The following is a 25,033-nucleotide window of genomic DNA, read 5'->3' on the forward strand; positions in this document are numbered from 1 at the left end:
CGTAGGACAAGCGAAGAATCGCTCGTTTCACCCATCCATGGATACGTCTACGTTATTCCGCGACTGCCGTTAGTACGGGGGGCATCGCGCGCGCAGCTCGCCCAATTAACGTGTCGCCGATTTTCTCGAAACAGTGACAGGGGATACGAGGAAGGAGTAACACACGCAGGAAGAGAGGAATGGGTATCAGGGGGACAAGAAGAAGACGAGGGCAGGCCCTGTACTCGTGTCCCGCGCTCGTCTTCCTCGGCACGTCGTCTTCATCGTCGCTGTCGTCAGACCGTCGTACCGTCGTGCTGCGATCAGGAAGGGAAGAAGCGGCGAACAGGCCGCGCTGCACGTTCCTGTTATGCACGCAAAGCAAGCGCCCAGCGGAGTGTTCATAATTCCACCGCGTTCGTTAGTACCCGTGGTGGAGGAGGAAAGGGAAAGGGCAACCTGGGCTACCTGGGCGACGAGGCGGAGGAGGTGGAGGAGGCATAGGCGTAGGAGAACGTTTGACACTGTGGTAGTGGGAGAGCGCCCGGATGGATTGAGGCGCAGGAGAGGGTAAAAAGCGTGGGCGCGCGATTTTCTATATATGCGCGTTCACCACGAGAGCCCAGACTGCCGAGAGGTGATACCTGTTTAGTTCGATCTGTCGAAGAATACAGGCATCCATCCTGCAAATCAACCAATTACTGCCTCTTTCTCTCTCTCTCTCTCTGTCTCTTATTCCCTCTTTCTCTCTCTCTCTCGCTTTCTATATCTATCTCTTTTTCTCTCTCTCTTTCTGCCTCTGCCTCTGCCTCTGCCTCTGCAGATCATACGAGATCGTTTGTCGATTTCGTTGAAAAATCGTCACAATGTTCTCGGGCAAGGTGCAGATTGAAATCTGCGAAGCCAGAAGTTTACGCGCGACTGATAAACAGAAGCAATTTTGGAAGGAAAATGAGGAACCCTCTCTGGATCCGTACGTGCAATTGCACGTGGACGAGATTAAATTGGCCCGTACTAGCACCAAGCTGAGGACCTCGGATCCAGTGTGGCATGAAATCTTCACCCACAAAGTACGGAAGGCGACCGAACTAGGTCTCACCATCTTCCACGACGCGGTGTTACCGCCGGATTATTTCATCGCCAATTGTGTCATTCCGTTCACCCTACTTATCAAAAACCTACACGATGGGATCAGCGACTTCTGGGTAAGTTTCGTCCCCGTCTGTATTCTTGATTCTCTGACAAGAACCTGAACTTGAATCACGCGCGTGCATGTGCGTCGCGTTGCACGCGTGTGTGTTGACAGGTCGTTATTAACCCTCACCGTACGGGGGTATGGAGTATTCAGAGCGTTTAAAAATCGTGCAGGATTTGTAGAAACCGGAGAGTGAGGGGACTGAATGTGGAAGGGGAAAAATATTAAGCGTTCAATGTACACTTTTCCCTATCTAGCGTCGTCAGTTGTGTGAAAAAGCTGTAGTGATGATCCGTTTTTTTTCCATATTCCATATATAGAATGTAATATTCTATACATAGAAGATTGTATTCTATAAATATCGTACACTATCTTTCGTACAATTTGGAAAACTATACTTTTCGTATATTGGGAATGTCTTAATACATCTTTTTTATTCATACATGTACAACTTCAATTATTCATTCCTTTAGTTCTTTTAGTTCTTTTATTTTTATCTATATGATTACTGAATATAATAATTTTTTTTAGTAAAACAATCATGTAATTTAAAAATAAATATTATGTTAGGGAATATTTTTACACATTTTTAAATTTAAATATATACCTTTAACTGTTTATTCCTTTAATTCTTTTAATTTTATCTCTATTTTAAGTATAAGCAATAATAATTTAAAGAAAAGTGTTTTCGTGATTGCTCAAATGAAAAATTTATTTTTGTTTATTGTTAAATATTATTTACAATTTATATATATAAAATATACAATTTTCGGCGACTCTACTTATACGGGACTCTTCTTTAGCTTTTGTAAAATAAAGATTTTACACAGTTATTTTAATCGGTGCATTTTATTGAAAATTAAAAATACTTGAACTCGACAGGATACGTTATACTCCCGCGCGGTAACGACGGAAGTAAAAATACGTGCGGTAACTGAGGGCTATTGAATCTGTTTTTTAGAGCTGAACTAGATACATACGCTCTTTGCACTTAAAATTAAATAAGTATATATTTAATATTTGGCAAAAGCAAAAAGAAGGTTTTTAGTGTAGTACAGTTCAATAATAAAAACAAACCTGTTGATACCATCGCTGGTTCTTTATTCTTTCTTCATGATATTGGAATTTATATTATAACAAAAATTATTATTGACCGTAATCATGACCCATTGATCCATCAGTGTTTAATTTTACATTTATTAGTTTTTCAAATTTTTATTTAAATTAAGCTAAAGATATTCTCCGTTCGAATTATGAATGCCAAACACACGAATAATGTTTTACACATATTGATTCACACATTGAGAAAAATATTTAAAATTTTAATTAAAATTTATTTGAATAGTGCCAATTAAACATTTACTTATAGTAAATGCTTACTTAATAAAAAGAAATTAAGTTAAATTAATAACCACCAAATAAAATATATCTTTATATTTAATAAATATTTAATTGAAACTATTCGAACAAATGATTTATTAAAATTTAGTTTTTTTTTTCAATGCATTAAAATATTGAGTGGAGATTGAGGGTTGAAGATTAGAATCCGATCAATCAAATAATTGTAATCCGTTTTGTTTTAATTAAATTCTAATCTTCAATTCACAATCTTCAATACACTTAAAGGATTTAAGTCGATGTAAATTAGATATTATATGTGTAGGAATAAAAAAACGATTATAAATTTTTCTTAATAATTTGATTTAAAGCAGAAATATATTGCTAATTATGTAATTTTATATATAAAAATGAAATTGATATAAATGAAATCGGTATATTCTTTAATATTTTCTTACTCTTTATATAAAATTACTCTAAATAAGATAAAATGTATAAATGCTATTTTTATTTATTGCTGAGAAAGATTAAATTACCAACAAAACCTTGAATTTTGTTCTATACATGCATCTCTCACGTTTTATAGTTTCTATACTTATTTTATAATTGTGTGAGTGTGTGTTGCTAAGTGATGTCTCTTTAATCTAAAAAAAATACTGCTTCTTGAGAACAATGTTTTACACATAATCTTTATGCTGAAATTTTTGAAGTGTGTTTTAATGAAGTGAAATTTCTTTGGTATTTTAAAATTATCAATGTTCTTTAAATTATAAAAACTAAGATTTTTTCTATATAATTTGATTTCTGCAGTCACGTCGAATTTAGAAAAGTATTTAAATAAGTTTAACGGAAAGTTAATAATGTAGAAGATATTTTATTCTGACATTTTGACATTAAATGTGAAATATCTTATAAACAATTCGTTTTTTTATTTTTAAATATTTTTGCACATAGAATAATGAAATGAATCGTGCAAAAAAACACATTTGCTTTTAAAAATAAAATATAACACATATTGTAAATTGTGTGCTCTTTTCAAAAGCGATTACATTTTTTTCGTGTCAAAACGATGATCATACGATATTTCCAAAATAATCATCCAAAAAATATATCATAGTGTCCTGGAACAAGTTTATTCTCTTGTAAGAAATTTAGATAACACATTTTTTTAATTATGACATGATTAGACATATACCAAATTTATCCAAATTTATCCATTTATTCAAATTTTTGTAACAACAAAAATTTTCTGTTTTAGGTCAAAATATAGATATTTATTACCTACATTATGATTTTGGAAACATCGTATTTGAAGACATTTATATGTATGTGTATATATATATATATATATATATATATATATATATATATATATATATATAATATACTAACATCAAAATAATACTTATAATAATTTAATCAGTAAATGAATAATTTTACAATATTTAAAAAGCATTATTAAAAAGTTTATTAAAAAATTACATTTCTTATAATGGACGTTTAACGTTTTTTTTTTTTCAACAAAATAAATAAAATGTGATAAAGCTTTTTGTTATAAGAAACTGCAATATATTCTGTTGATAAAAAAATTTATTTTTACAACAGATTTATTATTACACAGCCAATTTATCGAAAATTATCAAAAATTAGTAATGTAGAAATTATTTTTCTTATTTATAAAAAAAATTATGCAATATGAACATTTATTTTTATTTACATAATTCATTGATTGAAATTAATCCAATTATAACTTATAATTTTGTTTATAACATTAAAATGAAGCTTTGTTTTTATCTTATATTAAAACAAAGCTTTAATTGTAAAAAAAATTTGTTTTAATCGGTGCACAGTCAACTTGAATTGGAAATTGTATAAATTCATAAAGAAAAATATGGCATGAAGAACTGCCTTGACCAAAAATATGGTCTTTTTCACTTATGCGCGTTTAATATTATTATATAGTTAAACCTGAAAGTGCATAAATTGTACATAAAAATATAAAACTAATTCAAGAAGAATTACATTTAATTAAAAATAGATTTTTTTTTTATTTACTTTGAACCAAATAAAGTGTTTCTTTTAGATTTTTTGATGCTGAAAATGCATGATTCCATATGTCAAATTTTTAGCACGTCAGGTTTCTGAAATAATTAAGCATTTAATGTGAACAAAGTAGCTTTTTTTTTTGAGATATTTAACATTTTTTTTAATAAAAAGACGTTAAACGTTATTTTGAAATTAACACAATGTCATGGCTTATTTCGAGCTTTAATTAAATTAACTTTGAATTAATATAATTTACAAACGTTTCGGCTTACAAAACCTTCCTCAGTACTACGACGCAGAAATACAATCTTAAATTAATGCATTAAAGAATAACGGATACAATGAAAATTTAATAACGATCAATGATGAAGTGTCAAAAATATAAAAAAATATATCGAATGTCAATAAGTATCCCGCCAGATGACAAAAAGGTAGGAACATTTGGATACTTCAGTCAACAGTAGATTAATATTATGTTTATCGATAAAGATAGATTTACCAAATTCCTCGATTGAGATCGAGAATCCTGTTTGTCACAGACTTATATCATACGATTTGAGAATTCTTTTTACGAGTTACAAGTATTTTATGATATTGATAATTTATATAAAATACTGTAATCTAATTTAGATTTAGGAATTTGGCAAATCTATCTTTATCGATAAACATAATTAATCTACTGTTCCAAATGTTCCTACCTTTTTGTCATCTGGTGGGATACTTATTGACGTTCGATATATTTTTTTATATTTTGATACTTCACCATTGATGGTTATTAAATTTTCATTGTATCCGTTCTTTAATGCATTAACTTAAGATTGTATTTCTGCATTGCACTGAGGAAGGCTTTGTAAGCCGAAACATTTGTTAATTATATTAATTCAAAGTTAATTTAATTAAAGCTCGAAATAAACTATGACATTGTGTTAATTTTTAAGAAAATATATGAGCATTTTTACTCATTATTTTGAAATTCTGATCAGATGAATATATTGTTCATCTCCTATAAAATGCATTTTTTACTGCAATATCTTTTTTTAATTATTTGTGTAGAATTCAAATACAAAGTTTTTCTAATGTAACAAATTTTCCATCTGTAAAGTTATGCAATATCACCGACAAGATAGATCATTGCAAAAGTCTTGGCATTTTTTTGAAAAATGGATTCAAACAGTGCAACTTCATAGAAAAATGAATGAAAAAAATTTTAAATTAAAAAAAAAGATTTTAAAATCTCTACTTTCGAAAGATCATTGGTTTTTTTTTTTAAATTTCTTTGAGTTTGATAATTTATTTTCATGAAAATACTTCTTTTCCAATCAAACAGAATATTTGAATTATCAATTATATAAAAAATTGTTCTAAACGGAATAGAGAGAGAAGGACTGTTCTATCAAAGATATAAGAGTTATTAGTTATTATTATAATTATAATTAATTTTCTATCTGTTTTGTTATTAATATTTTTATTCCTATTAGTAACCAAAACGTTATACTGTTTGTAAAATAAATTATAATACATTTATATTACAAAAGAAGAGAAAAAATATTAAAATAATGCAAAATTAAAGTAATGCAAATCTAAAATGATCTTATTTTTATATATATAAAGATATTTTATTTAATGATTTGAAGCTTAAGAATATAAAATTTTATAAATAGTATTACAAATTATTTTAGGTTACATCTCGGACAATAATAAATTCAGTATTTATGAAATAGAAGAATTAGTTACGGCAGTTAGGAGATCAAATAAAATTAAAAGATCTAACAAATAATCAAATCAAATAAATGTTTCATAAAGCATGCTGATAAAACGATTTTAAACGAAGTATTAAGCAGGCGAAAGATAAATACGTATATATAGTATACTTATGTTACTCGGTATAATTAAATATTAATAATATACAACTTATATTATATAATACTTATATTATATTATGCTGTCTAAAATATTAAATATTTTTAAATTTAAAAAATTAAATTACAAACTTTAAAATAATTCATTTGCATAAAATATCTTGCATATCCTGCGCTGATCAGTCATATAAGAGAGTCATAAATTAGTATTTGAGATTATGAAAAGAAATCAACTTTAAAGGGTCGATTTCCTTCCAAAAATGCTGATTTTTTTTCTCTTGTAACTTTTCTATCAATGCAGTGATATATGCTATGAAATTGAAAAGAATATCTATATCGATCGAAAATATATATATCTTGCAGATAAAATTACAGATCCTAAAATCGTCTGTTTTATCGATTTAGTAGGCTTTACACACATACAATTTACGTGTATTGACATCACTATATACTACTACATCAATATCATAAATTTTTATAACGCATTTTTATGTCGAATTAGGCATCTAAATCTAATTTTAAGAACTCGACGTTGTTTGTTCATGTAACCTATTAGTCTAGAAAAAAATTGTAGTCTAGACTACAATTTCATAAGTACAGATTGCAAAGCTATCACATGAAGCAATGTTGTCACCGGTCACGATATGGTCAAATGTAGACGCTACATTGGACTAACAAGTAGTAAAGATCTCATTTTCAAAAATTTCTTCTGTTTAGGTATAAACTCCACTTTACAGACACATATTAATGCGTATACTTTAATTCTAGAAAAAAAAGAAAAAGAAAATGCGACAAAAATTATTGAATTTATTCGATAAAACAGACAAATTATAGAAGCTTAGATAATATACATATTCAAAAAGCAGATGTAAGACGTCTTACAGAGTCTGTCTTGAGGACATCTCTATGACACGATATTTAAAAGACATCTTGATGACATTTTGAAGACATCTATGTTCGCATTTTGGACATGATGTTATTTAGGAACCCCTTAAATCTTCTCTGTGATCTTTAACGTCTTAAGGAAATTATCCATTAAAAATAGGTATAACACATCTTGAAGATACTATATTGATATAGATGTCTATCAAATAAATAGATTATATATTGATATAGATGGCTTTCAGACAGTTCCCATAAATATCTTGAATATTTTAAGAAGATTCTGTTATATAAAATCATCTGTTTTTATTGTTTTGGATACTCAGAAAACAATATGTCCACACACAAAATGCGGACATAACTTCCTGAAGATGTCATTCAAATTGTTTTTCAGACATCATGTAAAAATGTCCTTAAAATCCATAAGACATATTATGTCCTCTTTTTGGACATGCATGTTGCCTCTATACCTTGTCGATGACAAGGTGAATTTTCATGTATGTCCCAATGTTTTACCAGATGATTATTTCTGCATTTTCTCTGTCATGTATGAATTTCAGTTGCAGTCGATAATTTATCTCTTTCGTTTTACCAGAGAAGATGAATTATCGACTGCAACTGGAATCTACGCGCAAGATGCTCAATCTGAAACATAGAACAATATTCAACAGTTCAATTTTATTTCAAGATCGTCTTAAGTAATGTCTTAAGGTGCTAATACTTAGCTAGGCTAGAAGACTTATCAGAGGATTGGTGATCTTAACACTGTACTTGAGATAATCTTAAGTATAAAAATCTCAAGATCTCAACTATGAATACCGGCTTATGATGGTTCTACCTCTGCTTTTCTAGATGGCATTACTATATGCTACATACACCCACACACACCCACCCGCACACACACCACACACACACACACCACACACATACGCGCGCGCGCACACACAGTGTCTATGATAATTACTTTTTTTTCTATAAGTATATTAAAGCAACAGTGGATAGGATTCTGGGACAGATGAATGACTGTAAATTTTTGTATTTTTGTTAAACATGAAATTTTCCTCACTTTGGTAGATAGTGTATATCAACATTGGGAACTCTATTCATGTGTAAGGAGTGTTTAAAGCCAAGAAGATCAATCGTGTAACTTTAATTTTTCCTAAACGTGAAAAAATGAACATTTTTTTATGTACGTATGTACATATATACATGTACATACAAAAAATTTTCATTTTTTACATTTTCACTTTAAGTAAAAAGTACATGATTAATTCCCAGTTACATAATTAATTCCCAGTTACATGATTAATTTCCAGATATAATCAAGCATTCCAGCACGTTGAACACGTTGTGTCATTGTGCAGTATGCTTTTTAGCAACGAAGTTGTGGGATAGAATAGTGACAGTTTTTTTTAATGGGTTTCGGAATACAGCTCTGTTCACCGAGCAAGTTGGCTCTTATGGATCCATTGAAAAAAAAAAATGTTGCAACTATTCTGCCCACGATTGTATACAAGCGATACTGTGTAACACAATAAGATTTAATGCACAATTGAAAAGCGTAGTGTATGGCTAATATTAATTAGATTTTTCCGTTTTTTATCGTATGTACGATAAATTTTTCAAGCGTGTTAATTGACTGCAGGAGAGAAAGGTTCTCAGATCTCTTTATCCTATATATTCAATTAATAGGCTTAAAAAACTTGTATGATAAAAACAGATAAATGTAATATTAGCCTATGATTGTGTTCCGTTTCTGGAAAGCTCTCTTAGCGGAATTCATCATAAAAAGGAATTTATGATAAATTATACTGCGTGCGCGTATGCGTGTGCGTGTATGATAGCTACAAATTAGAGATTATAAGTATATATAACTTCATCATATGGGGAAAATTTGCTGTCTTAGAAAAATCTTACATTTAAACCCTATGTAACATGGCTAAAAAATAAGATATTGAAATAAAAAAAATACATATAGAGAATGAACAATCAACTTTGAATCAGAATTTCAAGATAACTTTAATTTAAAAAAATATTGAATGCTGCAAAAAGTCATTTTTTGTACATATTTCTACATATTCAAAAATTTATAGGAAACACCTTGTTTGATTTAATATAATTTTTTCTTGTAAACAAATATTACTTTTAAATTTATTATATAGACTTGAACTTTTTATAATCATTTGGATTTTTTATAATTATATTCTACGATATCTGCTCTTTTTCTGAAAAAAAATATAATGAAAAAATTTGCATTCGTGTTAGAATTATGCACAATATTCAAATGAATTTAAGAGAATTAGTGCATAGACTATACATAAAGATGTAATGTGCATTTTTAGGACTACCTAATTAATAATGAAAATTGTTGCAGGTTGATTTAGAACCTCAGGGAAGGTTGCGACTAATAATAGCAATGTGGAATGCGCCAAGTAAGAAAAATCTCAATACTTTGTAAGTATACATGATTTAATTAACTTGATTTAATATTTCAGTTCGGCAACCAAGTTTCCATGGGGAGTCTAGTGGTGAGGCACGTAAGCGTAATAAAGGCAAGAAAGACCGGCATGAAAGAGAATTTCAGGAGAAAGAAGAGCCCTTGAGTCGCCAGAGAGTGATGCGACGAAGGGTTCACCAAATAAATGGACATAAATTTATGGCTACCTTTCTGAAACAACCGACGTTTTGTTCGCACTGTCGTGACTTCATTTGGTATGTATGTCTGTAAAAAAACATCGCTTCTGTTATTTAAGATTTTATATACAATACTTCTTGATCGCTATCTTTGATAGCAGAGTGCGTGCTATCTCAAAATAGGAAAATGGGAGCATGCTTAAACTGATGTATATTTCACCCGCAATTACATTTACAAACACGTCAAAATTTAGTTTTAATAGTACACCTCGAATTAATTAATTAAAAATTTGTAAAATGCAGGATTGCATGTATTGGGTATTTGGTCTTTTCTCGTTATTTGTATTAGTAATGCCAAGGAAAGGTATTTATTAGCTAGTATGTAATTAATATTGGTTTGCATTGGAGATTGGATTATTATAAATAACTATTTTAACTCGAGAGACTCAAGTGCAGATTAGAATAAGCAAGCTTGCTACCAGGGTATATTCTCCACAAATGCTATTTGGGATTTTCTCTGTTTTAAACAGGGTTGCATGTTTGGGTTTTACAAAAGTACATGCCTTATATAATTTGCTGAATCTATTTCAAAATATTTAGGTGTTGGAATATTTGCACAACATACTGTTCTAATTGGCAATATTTTAAAATAAACAAATAATTTGTATAAAATAGAAGGTTAAATATCGACTAGGATCTATGAAGTGATTTGATCAATCTTTCTCATCGCACAAGTCATTAATCATATCAAAATCAAGGAGTAGCATAGATGATGACTAAGCATGGTTGAAGAAAGCAAACGTATGTGTCTTAGGAAGGATTATGAGGATGTGACGTGTTTTGTCTATTATATTTCAGGGGCTTTGGCAAGCAAGGCTATCAGTGTCAAGGTGAGAAGACACATACACTGTTATTAACAGATTATAGTTATGTATCCGCTTGCCGCACCCTTACGTATGAATGTGTGCAGTTACGAATGTGTACGTGCGAGTTTTAACGACGAGAAAAATCACGATTAAGACTCTTAATTCATCGATTTAACGTTTTACTTCTTTAATGCTTCATTCCTAACTACCATAACGTCCTATAATTGTCGCGTCAATTTATGCATTTTCTATTCACCACGACTAGTACACATGACTGCCTTGGTATTAATGCTGCTTCATAATTAAATATTTTATTACTTAACTTATTGCTATATTAGTAACGTAAGGATTTTGATTCTTAATGTATTAGCTAGGTCTCTGTCTCTCCTGATTTTATTTCGTTTCGATACAATTTAGATTTGTAGCTAAATAGTTTTTCAGTTTATTACATGTTGTCCTTCAATACAAATTCCAAATATGCTATCTTAGAGCTTGGTAATTTTAGTATCGAAACTACTGCTGATGTTGAGAATATTAAGTGAATTTCAATTTTATTTTTGCTTATGGTATTACTGTAAATAATTTCCGGATGCGTCTTATCACGCATGTAGCTAGCTTTGGACGTGCTGTATTACATCTTAGAAGCGAGCATTTTTATAAGGGGATACTTTATGTATTGCTGTTTCAGTATGCACTTGCGTAGTCCACAAAAGATGTCATAACTTGGTGATAACGAATTGTTCAGGAATGAAAGAAGAGGTATGTTTATTAGTTATTTCTATAGTGATGTGATATAATATCACAAGTAATTTAGGTTTTGCATTATCACCAACGAGATACTATTAAAATTAACTCTGGGCTAATTTTTGAAAAAATTATCAAAGGGATCCCAGGGACTCGTCAATAATTAGATTATTCCAAGGATATTAATGAGGATTTTACCTTCTTTAATCACCATTTTATCATAAAAAAATCTTATTTGTACATTTATTATTATATATCCTCATTAATATATCCTTGGAACAGAATATGTGTACATACACACACAAAAATTTCTCTATATTACAAAATCTTGATTTTATTCTACTAAGTTTTACCGTTTTATTATTACTTTCTAAGATTGTGATTTTTTAAATTTTTTCAATCAGATTGTTGTAGTCGAAGGAGAGGAAGGAACTCAAATCACGCAGGCAACAGCACGCTTCAATATACACGTTCCCCATCGGTTTAATCCTCATAATTATAAAACATTGACATTTTGTGACCACTGCGGATCCTTATTGTACGGCTTCTTCAGACAAGGCTTGAAATGCGATGGTAATGTAAAATATTGTTTATATTGTTTTCTATTAAAATTTTTATTAAGTCAATTTATTAAATTGCGTTGTACTTTTCCTATAGTTTGCAACATGAATGTTCATAAACGATGTTATAAGAACGTTGCACCCAGTTGTGGTATAGATACCAAGGCTTTAAGCGAAATTTTGAAAAAAATAAATTTCTGTGCAAATAAGCAATTAAGACTTCCGAAGATTAGAGTATCTTCACGTCCACAAACACCTATAGTAGCAGAAAAGGATGAAGATAAGACAAAAGATCAAGATGATAAAAAATTTAAAAAAGATAAAAAGGGGATGAAAAAAGGACAGAAAAAAGGACAAAAAGACAAAACGATAAAAATATCTTCAAGAGATGATCAGACAGACGAATTGGGCGCAAGTTGTTCGAGTCAAAACGACTCAACCAAAGATGATTCGCAATTAAGTCAAAGAGATTCAACTAATTCCAAAGATGATTCGCAGTGGAGTCATAGAGACTCATCTTACGCCAAAGATGACTCGCAGTTAAGTTTAAGAGACTCGTCTAACGAAGATGACGATAGAAACAGCAATGTAAAAAAAATTGGTTTAGATGACTTTAATTTTATTAAGGTTCTCGGTAAAGGCAGTTTCGGTAAAGTAATGTTAGTCGAACTGAAAAGTAATCCCGAAGAGATTTATGCCGTGAAAATCTTGAAAAAAAGTGTTATTATTCAAGATGAAGATGTAGATTGCACCATGACAGAAAAGAAGATTTTAATCCTCGCAGCAAAGCATCCTTTCCTAACGGCCATCCATAGTTGTTTCCAAACGGTTGATCGACTCTTCTTCGTTATGGAATATGTGAAAGGAGGTACAAATTGCCATTTTAGAAAAATGTGAAAGGTATCTTCTATTTATTTGAATACTGCTATTATCTCTTGATTTGTTTCAGGTGATTTGATGTTCCATATCCAGAAGGCTCGAAAATTCGAAGAGCCGAGGGCACGTTTCTATGCAGCAGAAGTGACACTCGCGCTTCAATTCCTGCATAAACATCATATTATATACCGCGACCTGAAACTGGACAACATACTGCTGGATGCGGAAGGACATTGTAAACTTGCGGACTTTGGAATGTGTAAAGAAAATATAATTGAGGGAGAATCAACGGCATCGACATTTTGTGGTACGCCTGACTATATAGCTCCGGAAATACTTCAAGAATTGCCGTATGGTGCTAGTGTTGATTGGTGGGCTCTCGGTGTGTTGCTATACGAAATGGTGGCTGGACAACCACCTTTCGAGGCCGAGACCGAAGACGATTTATTCGAAGCAATATTGCGAGATGACTTAGTGTTTCCAGTGTGGGTTTCTTCAGATGCAGTGTCTGTTGTAAAAGCTTTTATGACCAAGAATCCTGCCAAGCGATTAGGTTGTGTTGCAGCCGACGGTGGCGAAAATGCTATAAGGGTCCAGCCATTTTTCAAACATCTAGATTGGGAAGCTCTCGAAGCGCGTAAAGTAGAACCTCCAATCAGACCTAAAATTGTGAGTTTCGCGCTTTGTTATTTTAATTAATAAATATTGAATGACACAGGATTATGTGTTACATAATTGCTTCTCGAAATTTTTAGAAAAATGAAAAAGAGGCTCTTAATTTTGATGCTGTTTTTACGAAAGAAGAGCCTGTGTTAACGCCAGATAGTCCAGACAAATCGTGCGACATCGATCAAGAAGAGTTTCGTGGTTTCTCCGTAGTAAATAGGGACTTCAATCCATTCAAGTATACACAGTAAGAGATGAGTTTTGATTCAATGTAATATCATCCTTCAATTTTATTGTAATTTGATTTTATTGTAATATCATCCTTCTCGCTTAATGCGTTGTTTTGTACAGCGTATTTGTTATCTTGTTAAACATGAAAAACGGTTTTGAAACTGCTCGAGATTTCTGAGCTACGTCCGATGGAAATGATTTTATCTGTCGCAAAAGGAAGTTTTTTGACCAATCAAAACACATTGATGGCATGATGAGAAATAAGAATTCGAAATTATTGAAAAAAAAACTTTATTCAATTTTAGATCAAATAGAATATGATATATATAAACCAGGCGACTGTCATAAAAAGGACTTTTTTTCTTGATTTATAATCGCTTAATTTATGATCGCTTGAGTAGAATTCAATAGTAATTTCCAATCAAAATAGATGAAGGCATATAATTTGCTAATAACTATCCCCGCTCTTTCTCTCTCTTTCCCCTTTCGCTCTTCTTTTTGTTTTTTCTTTTTTTTTTGCATATTTTTCTTATCTAGATATTCATGAAAAATAAAAATTAAAGAAAACAAATTCAAAAAATAGTTATATTATATATGTTGAATAATTGTTTTTTTATACTTTATATGGCATCTATTTCGAATCAAAGTATATATTTTCATATACCTTGATTTGAAATAGTCATATATATTTCATAATTTATATCATACCTCTGTATTCATATAATAATAATAGCTCTATTGCATATTATATATGCAATTGAATATTATGTACATATAATAGACGATATAAATATATATAAGATATGTAAAATATATGAAATATATAAAAATTGTAAAGAATATAAAGAAATAGTAAGAAATTGGAAATACGCGTATTGCTTAGGCCTTGCATTTTACACATGTACATATTCAATAATTAAAAAGTAAATGAGAATGGACCAGATTAATTGCAATAAGATGATGCACATTTCTTTTTATTCATTTTTAATAATTCTTTTTTATTGTTGATCATTCACCTTTTAATTATTGAATATATACATATGTTTGTATATATCTAATTTATTTATTTTAACAAGGAGTAAGCGAGAAGGACGGTAACTTAAAAGAAATTTAATTTAACATAGGAAAACTTGCAGCGAACATATTGTAAATTTATATTTGTAAATTCTCACAACTATTACCGTACATATATAATTTCGCGAAGTGAATATCTTTGTAAAAATAAGTGTATCTAAGCGATTTCGATGTTTAGGATCTGTTACTTTTGCACATGGTGCGTATGAGTTGCGTTGACTTTAGGCGCTCACTCTAAGCTTTAGGATGCCATTCCATGATACAGATTTTTCACGTAACATGTATTGTGTAACTAGGAGCCATTGCGCGTATTTCGAATCATTGCAGCTCTACTATGTGTTTTCTGTACGTTTCTTACGCGAAATTCAATTTTTATGTGTCTCATGGAATAAGTGGCATACATGATAACCAATCATATTTTTACATTCTTTTAGACTATTCGAATAGAAATATTAAAGGTAGCAATTTATTAGTTAGAATGCTATTTCATTTGTGCGTTTTGTCATACGACAAATGTATGCAGGACAGAAAAATCCTCGGATCTCTCTATCTTATAGCCAATCAACAGGCTTAAAAAATTTATCGTACGACAAAAACGCACAAATGAAATATCATCCTTACGCGAGTTTGTAATACAGCATGTGACACATGGAGATGAGTTCTGCGTAACGCAGCATACACACTTATATATGTACGTTTATTGTACATAGTTTCTGAAAATCATCGAGTTTCTCTCATGCATGTGATTTTTTTACCAATAATAAATGCTATCTTTGATTTATATTAGAATAATCTAAAAGTATATAAAAATATAACATACAGAAATTTCGCATAACAGAAAACGCGTAGTAGAAACGTAACGATTCGAAAAATGGTCCCTGATTAATTACACGCATTATGCGCAAAATCTGGGTCACTATGTGATGACGCCCTCATTCTATCTTTATCGCTTACATACGGAAGGAAGATAGAATGAAGTGAAACAGAACGACTCATGTGCTTCTCATAAATGCTGATATATCATGAGCATCATACGTGAAATGGAATGTACCCTTAGAATGAAGCATCCAAAGCGAACGCATCTATGAAAAGCACATGAGCCTTCGTTCTGTTTCACTCCACGCGCAATTCATGCGTGTATGAGAATAGTCTCCCGTGCAATGTCGCGAAAGTTATTTAAGAAAAAGACTGTTCTGCGCGGAAATGTTCGCTATAAGTTGTGGACATTTGTTATTCTGGAATTCGTAACAAATGTCCTTGAAGCTACTTAAGTTAATATTAAATTGTATGAGTATTCGTTAATGAATTCTAGGCGCGTATGGCCCATTTCATTTTTTTAGTCGCAATAAGAGTGATAGGAACAAGGGAACGAGTTGATGCGCTCATATAATGCGTTGTTGTCCCATACGGTTCATGTGCAGAAACGGAACGCAATCTTTCTAGGACTTTCTGGCGTTTTATTTTGAATCAAATTATAACTTATAGCAATTTATTTCAAAGCGATGCATTACAAAGTCATAAGATCATGAATCTATTTATATATATATATATATATATATATATATATATATATATAAAGACATCTACTTAGAGACGTGTTTGGGCTAGAGTAGGTGAATAAAGCGAAGAACATAATATATGCAAATTCAATGTATGTCATAGACAATAGATTGATAGAAAAACGTAATGAGTGTTGAAAAAAAATGTTTAGTACTTAATTATAATAATTACGAAACGAGAATAATATCGGGAGCGTGCGTTATATTTGGACGCTTTTTGGCGCGTGTACCTTCCGCTTAATGACAAACGAAAACTGGTTGCAGCATGCTCCCGGTGTCTTGCCGTCATCGGTGACGGTAAGTGCAACTCGACATCATGATATCATCATTGTATAAACGTACATTTTTAGGTCTGCAAAATAAGAGAACGCAAGCGGGATTGTAAGCACTTACCCTTGTTTTCCGGACATCTGGGATCCTCACGATACCAACACGCCTCAAAAGACGCGTTGATATCATGAGGATCCGGGTGTCCGGATCTTCTTATACGAGAATGGGAATTCTTTGCGTCTTCGAAGTAGGAAGGCGATGTGACACATTTCATTGATTGTGCGATCTTGCTAAAGTGCACAATCAATGAAATGTGTCTCAGGCTGTTGCTCGTTGCTAAAGCGATCGACCAGCAAATTTTAATGTTCCGAGCACCAAGAGTATTAACTTCCGATGGAGACACTGTGTCGATACTTTTCTTCTTCGTGTACTTCCATATGTATATTTCCCGCTAGCTATACCGTATCGACGGTCGTAATCCGGTTACGGCTATTAATTGCATGTCTCCTTATATTTATTATTGGCATTTTTTTTCTTGTCCCCCTCTGTGACTCATCTCTCTTCTTCGGCCCGTCGACACGATAGAGAACTATCTCGGTGTAAAAGTACCTGACGATAGCTCATCTTATGTTCATGTGTGTATATATATATATATATATATATATATATATGTGTGTGTGTGTATATATATATATATATATGTGTATATATTTGTTATCGCGATTATATCGCTCGTGTCGCGTTACCTCGACGATCGCCGAACGGAACTACGAAAGAACACAACATTGCCGTCCTTAGCACATCGATTCGACAAAATCGACGTAAACGTCAAAATTCCTTTCGGATCTCAATACATCTTGTGATAAGCTATCTCTCTCGAGAACACCCGAACCGAATTGTTGTCCGTTCGAGCGACGCAGTGATTTTTGAAAGTCAAGTGAGGTGGTATTCTAACTTCTCGTCTTCGACGGTCATCGAGGACCGCGAGAACGGGTGCGTTAGTTTATTTGCCTGCTTCCTTCTGTTAAGTTAATCGCTCGCGACGGCATCGCATTCTTCCATTAATTTTTTTCTCGCGAGTGTAAAATATCGCGTGTTTTTAGTTTAGAAAATATTTTCAAAGTCGCGCGTGAGTTTTTATTTAGAGATTTTTATTGAAACTTATCGTTACTTATATAATTAAATCGATATCCCTCCAATTCCATATTTATAACTTTCTTGTTATGATAGGTCAGATTACTTACCGATTTGTACTCCTTTTATAGAGACGGCTTCGTTTAATTAATGATTGCGTTAAACCGTGTACTGATGTCATTGCAACCGTTAATTAAATACGAAATTCGTCGTTAAGGTTTTTACATTAAGACAATTTATCGTCTAGGTGATGCTTAATTTTTTTGTAGTTTGTTTTTTTTTTACAATTAATGCAATTTGTACTTGCAAGGGAGGACTATTGTCGAGAAGCATGATATTTGATTTAATATCGACGGAATTTTTTTCGACGATAGTGCTCCGCAACTCGATTCCCTGATCTGCGAGTATTCGCCGTGACATTTTTGTATTGACTAGTCACTTGTTTAATGCACAAAGAAAATGACTTGCTACTATACAGGTCATCGCTATTTTTCTGCATCGTCTACCAAGCACCTGCGTCATATTCTATTTAGAACCAAAGTGACAATGAGAACTTATATTGCGTTTGTAGTACAAACGAAATGTAGCAAATGAAAGGTTGAGGGCAGGTGCAATGCGTAGATTTGATGCCATTGCAATGCAATGGATTTGATCTTAATGTCAGTTGGATATAATATTGTTAAATGTCTATGTAAATGTATGATTATATAATATATATAAATCGTAATGCAAGAAAAATGAGAAAGAATTAACATTGTTGCAATATAGAGATTAGGTGTGAGGCCCTTAAGATACAAGTAGACCCAGTTCGAGAAGATTTATATGATGATAGATTTTATGTGTCTTGGATTAATTTTCACCACTTTTACAGATTATTAAATGATTTTTACATATACTTTAACATCTCTAGAAAGTATTTGTAAAATTACTATATTAAAATAAAAATATATATGAATGTTATAACTAATTACAACTGAAATGAGAGAAATGTACTTTTTCAGATAAAAATTCAAAAAGTGTTATATATAAGGAACAAAAATGTTATATAAGAAAAAGTATGTTTCGTATCTTAAAGTTGATTCAATTGACATTTTAAACTATAAAGAAAAAAAAGAGTACAAGTGCCGACGGTCCAAAAAGTTTAATTTACGCAATCTGAAAATGTTTTTTTTATATGAATGAAAAATATATTACATTTACATTTTAAACAATGAATTTTATCATTACTATTAACTTATTATTACTATAACTTGGTCTATTTGTATTTTAGCTTTAAGTGAATAGGATCTCGTGATTACCGATGATGGTACCTTTTTAAGATGTAAGGAAATATATACATATATATGTATGTATGATATAATTGCATTGTAGAATAATCCTTTTTGTTTCTTCAGACCTATATTAAAATCCTTAAGTTTGATTTCAGTTCAACAATCTTGATATTAGTCTAGATACAGGAAATAAATTGAAATTTAATTTCATTCAACCAGAATAAATCTTGGATTTTAATTCTGGGTCTGAAAAATTAAGAAGAACGCGTGCAATGTGGAACTCTGTATATGATCTTATGCCTGTGTGTGACACACGGTGTTGGATAAAATCAATCTAAATAGAAGAAAAAAAAGTATTTCGAGAGAATATCAATAAATAATCGGCGTCAGTTTCGTTTTAATAAATGTTAAGCGATCTCTTATCATCGTCAGTGCAGTGCTGTGTACTTTATAATAACAAAAGTTGTTAAAAAGACTCGCCGACTCGCACACAGGGACAAGAGCGATCGTTTACAAATATGACTGGCAAACGGCGTTCGAAAGTTTCAAGACGCACGGACTGCAACTTTGCCTGTGACAAAAACGAACAAACGCCTCTTCGTGGCATTTATTTTACCCATTCTTTATATTTGTTATTTGATATAAAGAAAATTAAATTATTATGTTGCCATACGTACACAAAAACACACGTACATTTACATACACACACACACACACACACACACACACATGCGCGCGCACGCACACAATATCATCGCACGTTTGTAAATCGAAAATGTTAAGCACAATGTAAATGCCAATTTTCTTCTTCCTATTTCTCATAATTCCGTACTTTTATTTTTTTTTTGTAAAAAAAAGAGATAGAGATTTTATTTCAGAATATCGGGATATATTTTATGTTATATTTATTGTATTATTATTCTCAGAAATCATTGTCGCCATTTATATACAATTATAATAATTATAATAATTTATAATTATGTTATTGGATTATATAATAATTTCTAAATTATATGTGGAATGTCTCAATTTCTTAGAAGTTATCTTTTTTGACACTTACATAATTTTGCATTTTCGATCTACAATTAGAATTTGATTTATTGTAGTTAACAAGAAAGATCTGATTTTGTGTCTATGTATTACATAGCTTAAGCATGAATGTACCTTGCGATTATTGTCTTTCTTAATATATTCTACGATTTCCTCTGATAACAGACGGAATGGAAAGAAATGACAAGAAGAGAAAAAGAGGAGGAATGGAGTGAGAGAAACAAAGGAAATAACCGTCCATGATAATCGAAAATATAGAAATGTGATCAGCTGAATTCGGGAGAGATACTGAAAAAAATTATCGTACATGAAAATATAATGATCGTGGTGTTACAACTATAATCCACGTATTATTCTTTTTATCAGTGCCTCGCTCAATTCAACCGGTTCACACTTCCATGTACCATCGCTAATTTTATCGTTAATTATATATAGCGAAATACAAGATATATGTGACGTTATTTGTCGTTATCATTAAACGGCTTTACATTATTAACAAAATTCTTGCGTAGGATATCGCGAATCGCTTTGTTTTAGGATTGTGTAACGCCCTCTCCTCCCCTCCGAATGTATCTCTGAGTATATGGATGTAAATTACATCGTATGAATCGTTATTAAAGTCATTGTCTTTAGAAGACTTAATCGGCACTATTTGCGTCAATCCGTCGAAAACCCGGAAATGCGACGCTTCAAACGACCGTATACATGAACATTTATTTTTTTATACTTTATTGGATACTCAGATATAAAACCATCGTATACGTTTTATAAATTCGCTGAGATTTGCTAGTGATGTCAATAATTACAAGATTGACAATGTTAAGGTTTCTGATTATATAATCACCACGACATATAGGATTGTGATGTCATAAGAGAAAAATTATACGTTGAAGTTTCTTGCATGTCATTTGTAAATAAACAGAATTTAAATAAAACAAAATAATGCGATCGCTTTAAAACATTTGTAAAAATAGACCTTATTCTCCTCTGATGATAAAAAATCGGTAAATAATCGTAAAAGGCACGTGGATTGAAAATAGGCTACGCATGCGCATTGAATATATGCTGGTAAACGCATTTCACGTGCTTTTTTTGTGACTATTTTACTAGCTCAGGGGAGGCGATAAAGCCTATTTTTAAAAATGTTTTAAAAATCTCGTTTTGTTTTACCCAAATTCTCTTTATTTAAAAACGGCAAGAAATTTCAGCGTATCATTTCTCGTTTATAACGTCACGATCTAATATGGCCACGATGACTGGTCAGAAGAGAAACCCAAGCTTTAATTATACATTTGTAATTAATAATATAAAAATGAATCATGTGTCATTATTCTTTAATTAGACATATATCTAAATTTAGAAATTAATCGTATTCTACAAAATTATATTCGTTTAACGCTCAATGAATAATTTTACAGAATACTATTAGGTGTTGGAATTAATTCGTAGCGTTTTACAAGTGATGGGAAGTACTTTCATTAATGTATTTTTTAATGCTCATGTGAAATAAATAACATTCTTTCATTAAAAAACGCTACGAATTAATTCCAACACCTAATAATTTCTGAAATTAGATGTATTATGTCTAGTTAAAAAATAACACCACATTTTATTTTTATATAATTAATTACAAAATAATTAAGGTTCGACTCTCTCGAGATGCATTATTAGTTGTATTACGTCAGAGACTAAAATGATATGTAATAAATTAATTATTACACACGTACAGCTTTATTTTTAGTTTTCCCTTAAAAACATAATTTTATAATCCTAAAAAATGAAGTTGTACGTAGTAATTAATTCAATGTCATTTCTCGCCTCTGACGTCACACAAATCTGGCGTCTCAAAATAGCCGAGCCTTTTAGCAAATCTTTTAACATTAGTGATATAAGCTATCATAATGGTTGTATAATTGAGGATCTAGTAAAGCACGATAATGAAGTACAACACTATATCGCTGCAACGTCGAGTAAAACGATCAAGGATTTCGCGCAAGAATTACGCTTTATTGGTGTACTCCAAGCATATTATTTCGGATACTTGTGTGATCTATTTTGTGTAATTTTTAAATAGCGTTAGTTTTGTACAGTGTTATATTCGATGGTGCATCGCTCGATAGTGCAGGGCCTCTAAATGACGAATCGTGCTTACAGACAGACGCATAAAACTAATCATTAGAAAGGGAATAAAAAATAAGGGAAATAGAAAGTGGGTAAATTATCTATCTACTTCTTCGTAGATCGTCGAATCATCGAAGAGTCTCTGAGAATCCACATTTGTCTGTATTCATGTACGAAGAACGATTCCCTTCCATGGTCCCCTTCTCTTTGCAATTGTGATAGAGAAAAAGCGCGCGTGCAAAATCGGCCGTCCGTTCCCGAGTTATTAACTTTTAATTAATCAGTAAATGATTTTTTTCAGAGGTAAAAGAAAGGAGATTTGCACGCGTGTGTGTTATATGCATAAACGTGATAATTTTGTAATTCTTTTTTGACGAGGAAAAAGTCACCACTCGCAATTCATAATTCTATTTATGCAGTCCCTTTGTTAATAAAAACAAAGGTCCGTTCTGCACCTGCGCCGTTAGGTGATATATTAGCAAGCGTTACAAACGAACATTATTTATTTCTTGTATTTATATTTTGTCAACTGTAGAAAATATTAACGTTAGTTTATGAATTTTAATTATCTGGTGCTCGAAGTCGATGCATTTCCTCCGATATGAAGCATTCCTATCGATAAAGTTTTGCGTGACATCGTAACAATTCGTTACAATCTCACGAGAAATTTTAGCAACATTCTTATATAGCATACTTTCACAAACAAATACAAATCGCAAAGAATATGCGGTCACACACACACACACACACACACACACACACACACACACACACAAAGCATGCACACACAAAAATACAAAAGATAAATTGCATATTCAATTTACGTAACGTTTCGGACTGGCGATCGAAGGATCAACAATCCACGTATCGTAAAATTATTTTTGTATGTTTTATTATTTTATGAACCTCAGTGAAATGGCTATAAGTAATTTACGGCACAATTTTGTGGCCGAAACGACCATTTTTTCGTTTCAAGAGGGAGAACAAATAAAGGGCGAAACCTGAGATACATGAGGACTGAGTTGTGTGTATTGATGCTTTTGATGTTTTTCGATGTAGAGGAAGACTTAATGAAGTAAAGTTAGAGAGATCCGGTGCACGAGATACCTGTTTTTCCTGTGGCACGCGTTTTTCCTGTTCCATCATTCCGTAGACGCAAAAATCTATGTAATTACACCTGAAGAAAAAAAAACGACAAATTGCTTGCTTTTAGCGTATGCCGTCCTTCTCTCTACGTAAAGAATCTCAGCAATTTAATTGCAAGTGCCAAAATAAAAAAAAAGGAGAAAAAAAAGGATTGTTCGATAAACGCGAAACGAGTCGCATGCGCGATACGCACGCATACACATACTTCTGTACAAAATTTTATTAGACAGAGATATGACTGTTAGTTGAACCTAGCAGACGTGAGAGGGGTGGTAATTACATATCAACATATCAATATAATTAATATAATATGTAGTGTATGTTCGCGCGTGTCTGTATGTGTACATATATAAATATATATGTTTGTACATATATATAAAATATATATCAGGTATATATTAATATATATTTATTATATATATTATATATAAATTAATTATATAACATATATACATATATAAATATATATATATATATATATATATATATTCATATTGTATATATGCCTGTGTATGATGAATATATATACATATATATATATGTATATATATTTTCATACAAACACAGGCATACACTATGTATTTTATATAATTGAAATACGTACGAATTACACCTACAGTCGCGTTTTAGAAAATCTATTCTATTCCGACGATTGAATAAATAAAACGAGCATACGCATATTCGATGAGAAATAGAGAGAAGGTATATGAAAATTGAAAGACGAATGGACAAGAGTGACGGGGGAAAATATCACAGTGAACGATACGAACAGGAAGAGCATATCCAACATGTTGAGATTTACACACTACATTTTGTTGTTCGGCTCTTAACGCTTACAATCAGAAGAGAAACGTTACGAAATTTTAATGGTTGACAACATCCAAATAGATTATTTGTCGTTAAAATCTATTATCGTCATTGTTATTATTCCATTACACGTCGGCTAGTGTTATTGTTATTTTTATTATTACAGTTTATTACTATAATTATTTAATGTAAAAGAAAAAAAAGAATGTACGCGGGTGCACAAAAATAATCGCGCCTCTGTCTTTGCTGTCTCAATTTGGTGTCCTCGGTACCGTGGTCACGAAGCTGGTCACGAAGTAGGATTAGATGAAAACAAAGATGCGTATATATTCATATGTTATAAAGAGAAATATATGATATATATACTGGCATCCGAGTTAAACTGTCGCTCGTGTCGCACAAATATAATTACACGGGCAATTGCCTGAAAGAATATATCTGTCTGATTGTTATATTTGTCTGATTGTTATTTGTCTGACTGTTGTGTAAAATGTCTCAATTAATAAAGCAAAAGCGGAAATAATCGTGTGCTCGTTCAGTTCTCTGTATCGCCTACGCGATATTCTCCATTAATTTCGTGTATTAATTTGCAAATAAATTAATTTGCATGAGAAAATAACTTGCATTTGAAGCAATTTCTATGACTAAATATAAACTTTCCCGGTATATTCTTATACTTAGAAAAAAAAATGAAATCATAAAAATAAACCATTTAATACTTTCCT

General features: G+C 31.5%; 1 protein-coding gene across 1 annotated transcript; it reads left to right on the forward strand.

Moving 5' to 3' along the window:
* The first annotated feature begins 548 nt into the window (after window positions 1-548).
* On the forward strand, window positions 549-24,831 carry Pkc98E (Protein kinase C). Its single transcript, XM_011066269.2, has 9 exons — window positions 549-1,184; window positions 9,674-9,731; window positions 9,795-10,011; window positions 10,792-10,823; window positions 11,488-11,558; window positions 11,948-12,116; window positions 12,201-12,971; window positions 13,053-13,648; window positions 13,735-24,831. Exons 1-9 carry the CDS (start codon window positions 846-848, stop codon window positions 13,894-13,896), a joined length of 2,415 nt encoding a protein of 804 aa, XP_011064571.1. The 5' UTR covers window positions 549-845; the 3' UTR covers window positions 13,897-24,831.
* Window positions 24,832-25,033: the final 202 nt, after the last annotated feature.

This window comes from Acromyrmex echinatior, chromosome 16 (assembly GCF_024713525.1).
Source record: "Acromyrmex echinatior isolate Ae372 chromosome 16, ASM2471352v2, whole genome shotgun sequence".
NCBI classification, from domain to species: Eukaryota; Metazoa; Arthropoda; class Insecta; order Hymenoptera; family Formicidae; genus Acromyrmex; species Acromyrmex echinatior.

What these genes read in the sequence shown, in the direction of transcription:
- Pkc98E (XM_011066269.2), top strand. Translation starts at nt 846, where the DNA reads ATGTTCTCGGGCAAGGTGCAGATTGAAATCTGCGAAGCCAGAAGTTTA. An exon ending in TATGGAATATGTGAAAGGAG is followed by an intron (nt 12,972 to 13,052) that starts GTACAAATTGCC and finishes GATTTGTTTCAG; the next exon opens with GTGATTTGATGTTCCATATC. An exon ending in CTCCAATCAGACCTAAAATT is followed by an intron (nt 13,649 to 13,734) that starts GTGAGTTTCGCG and finishes CGAAATTTTTAG; the next exon opens with AAAAATGAAAAAGAGGCTCT.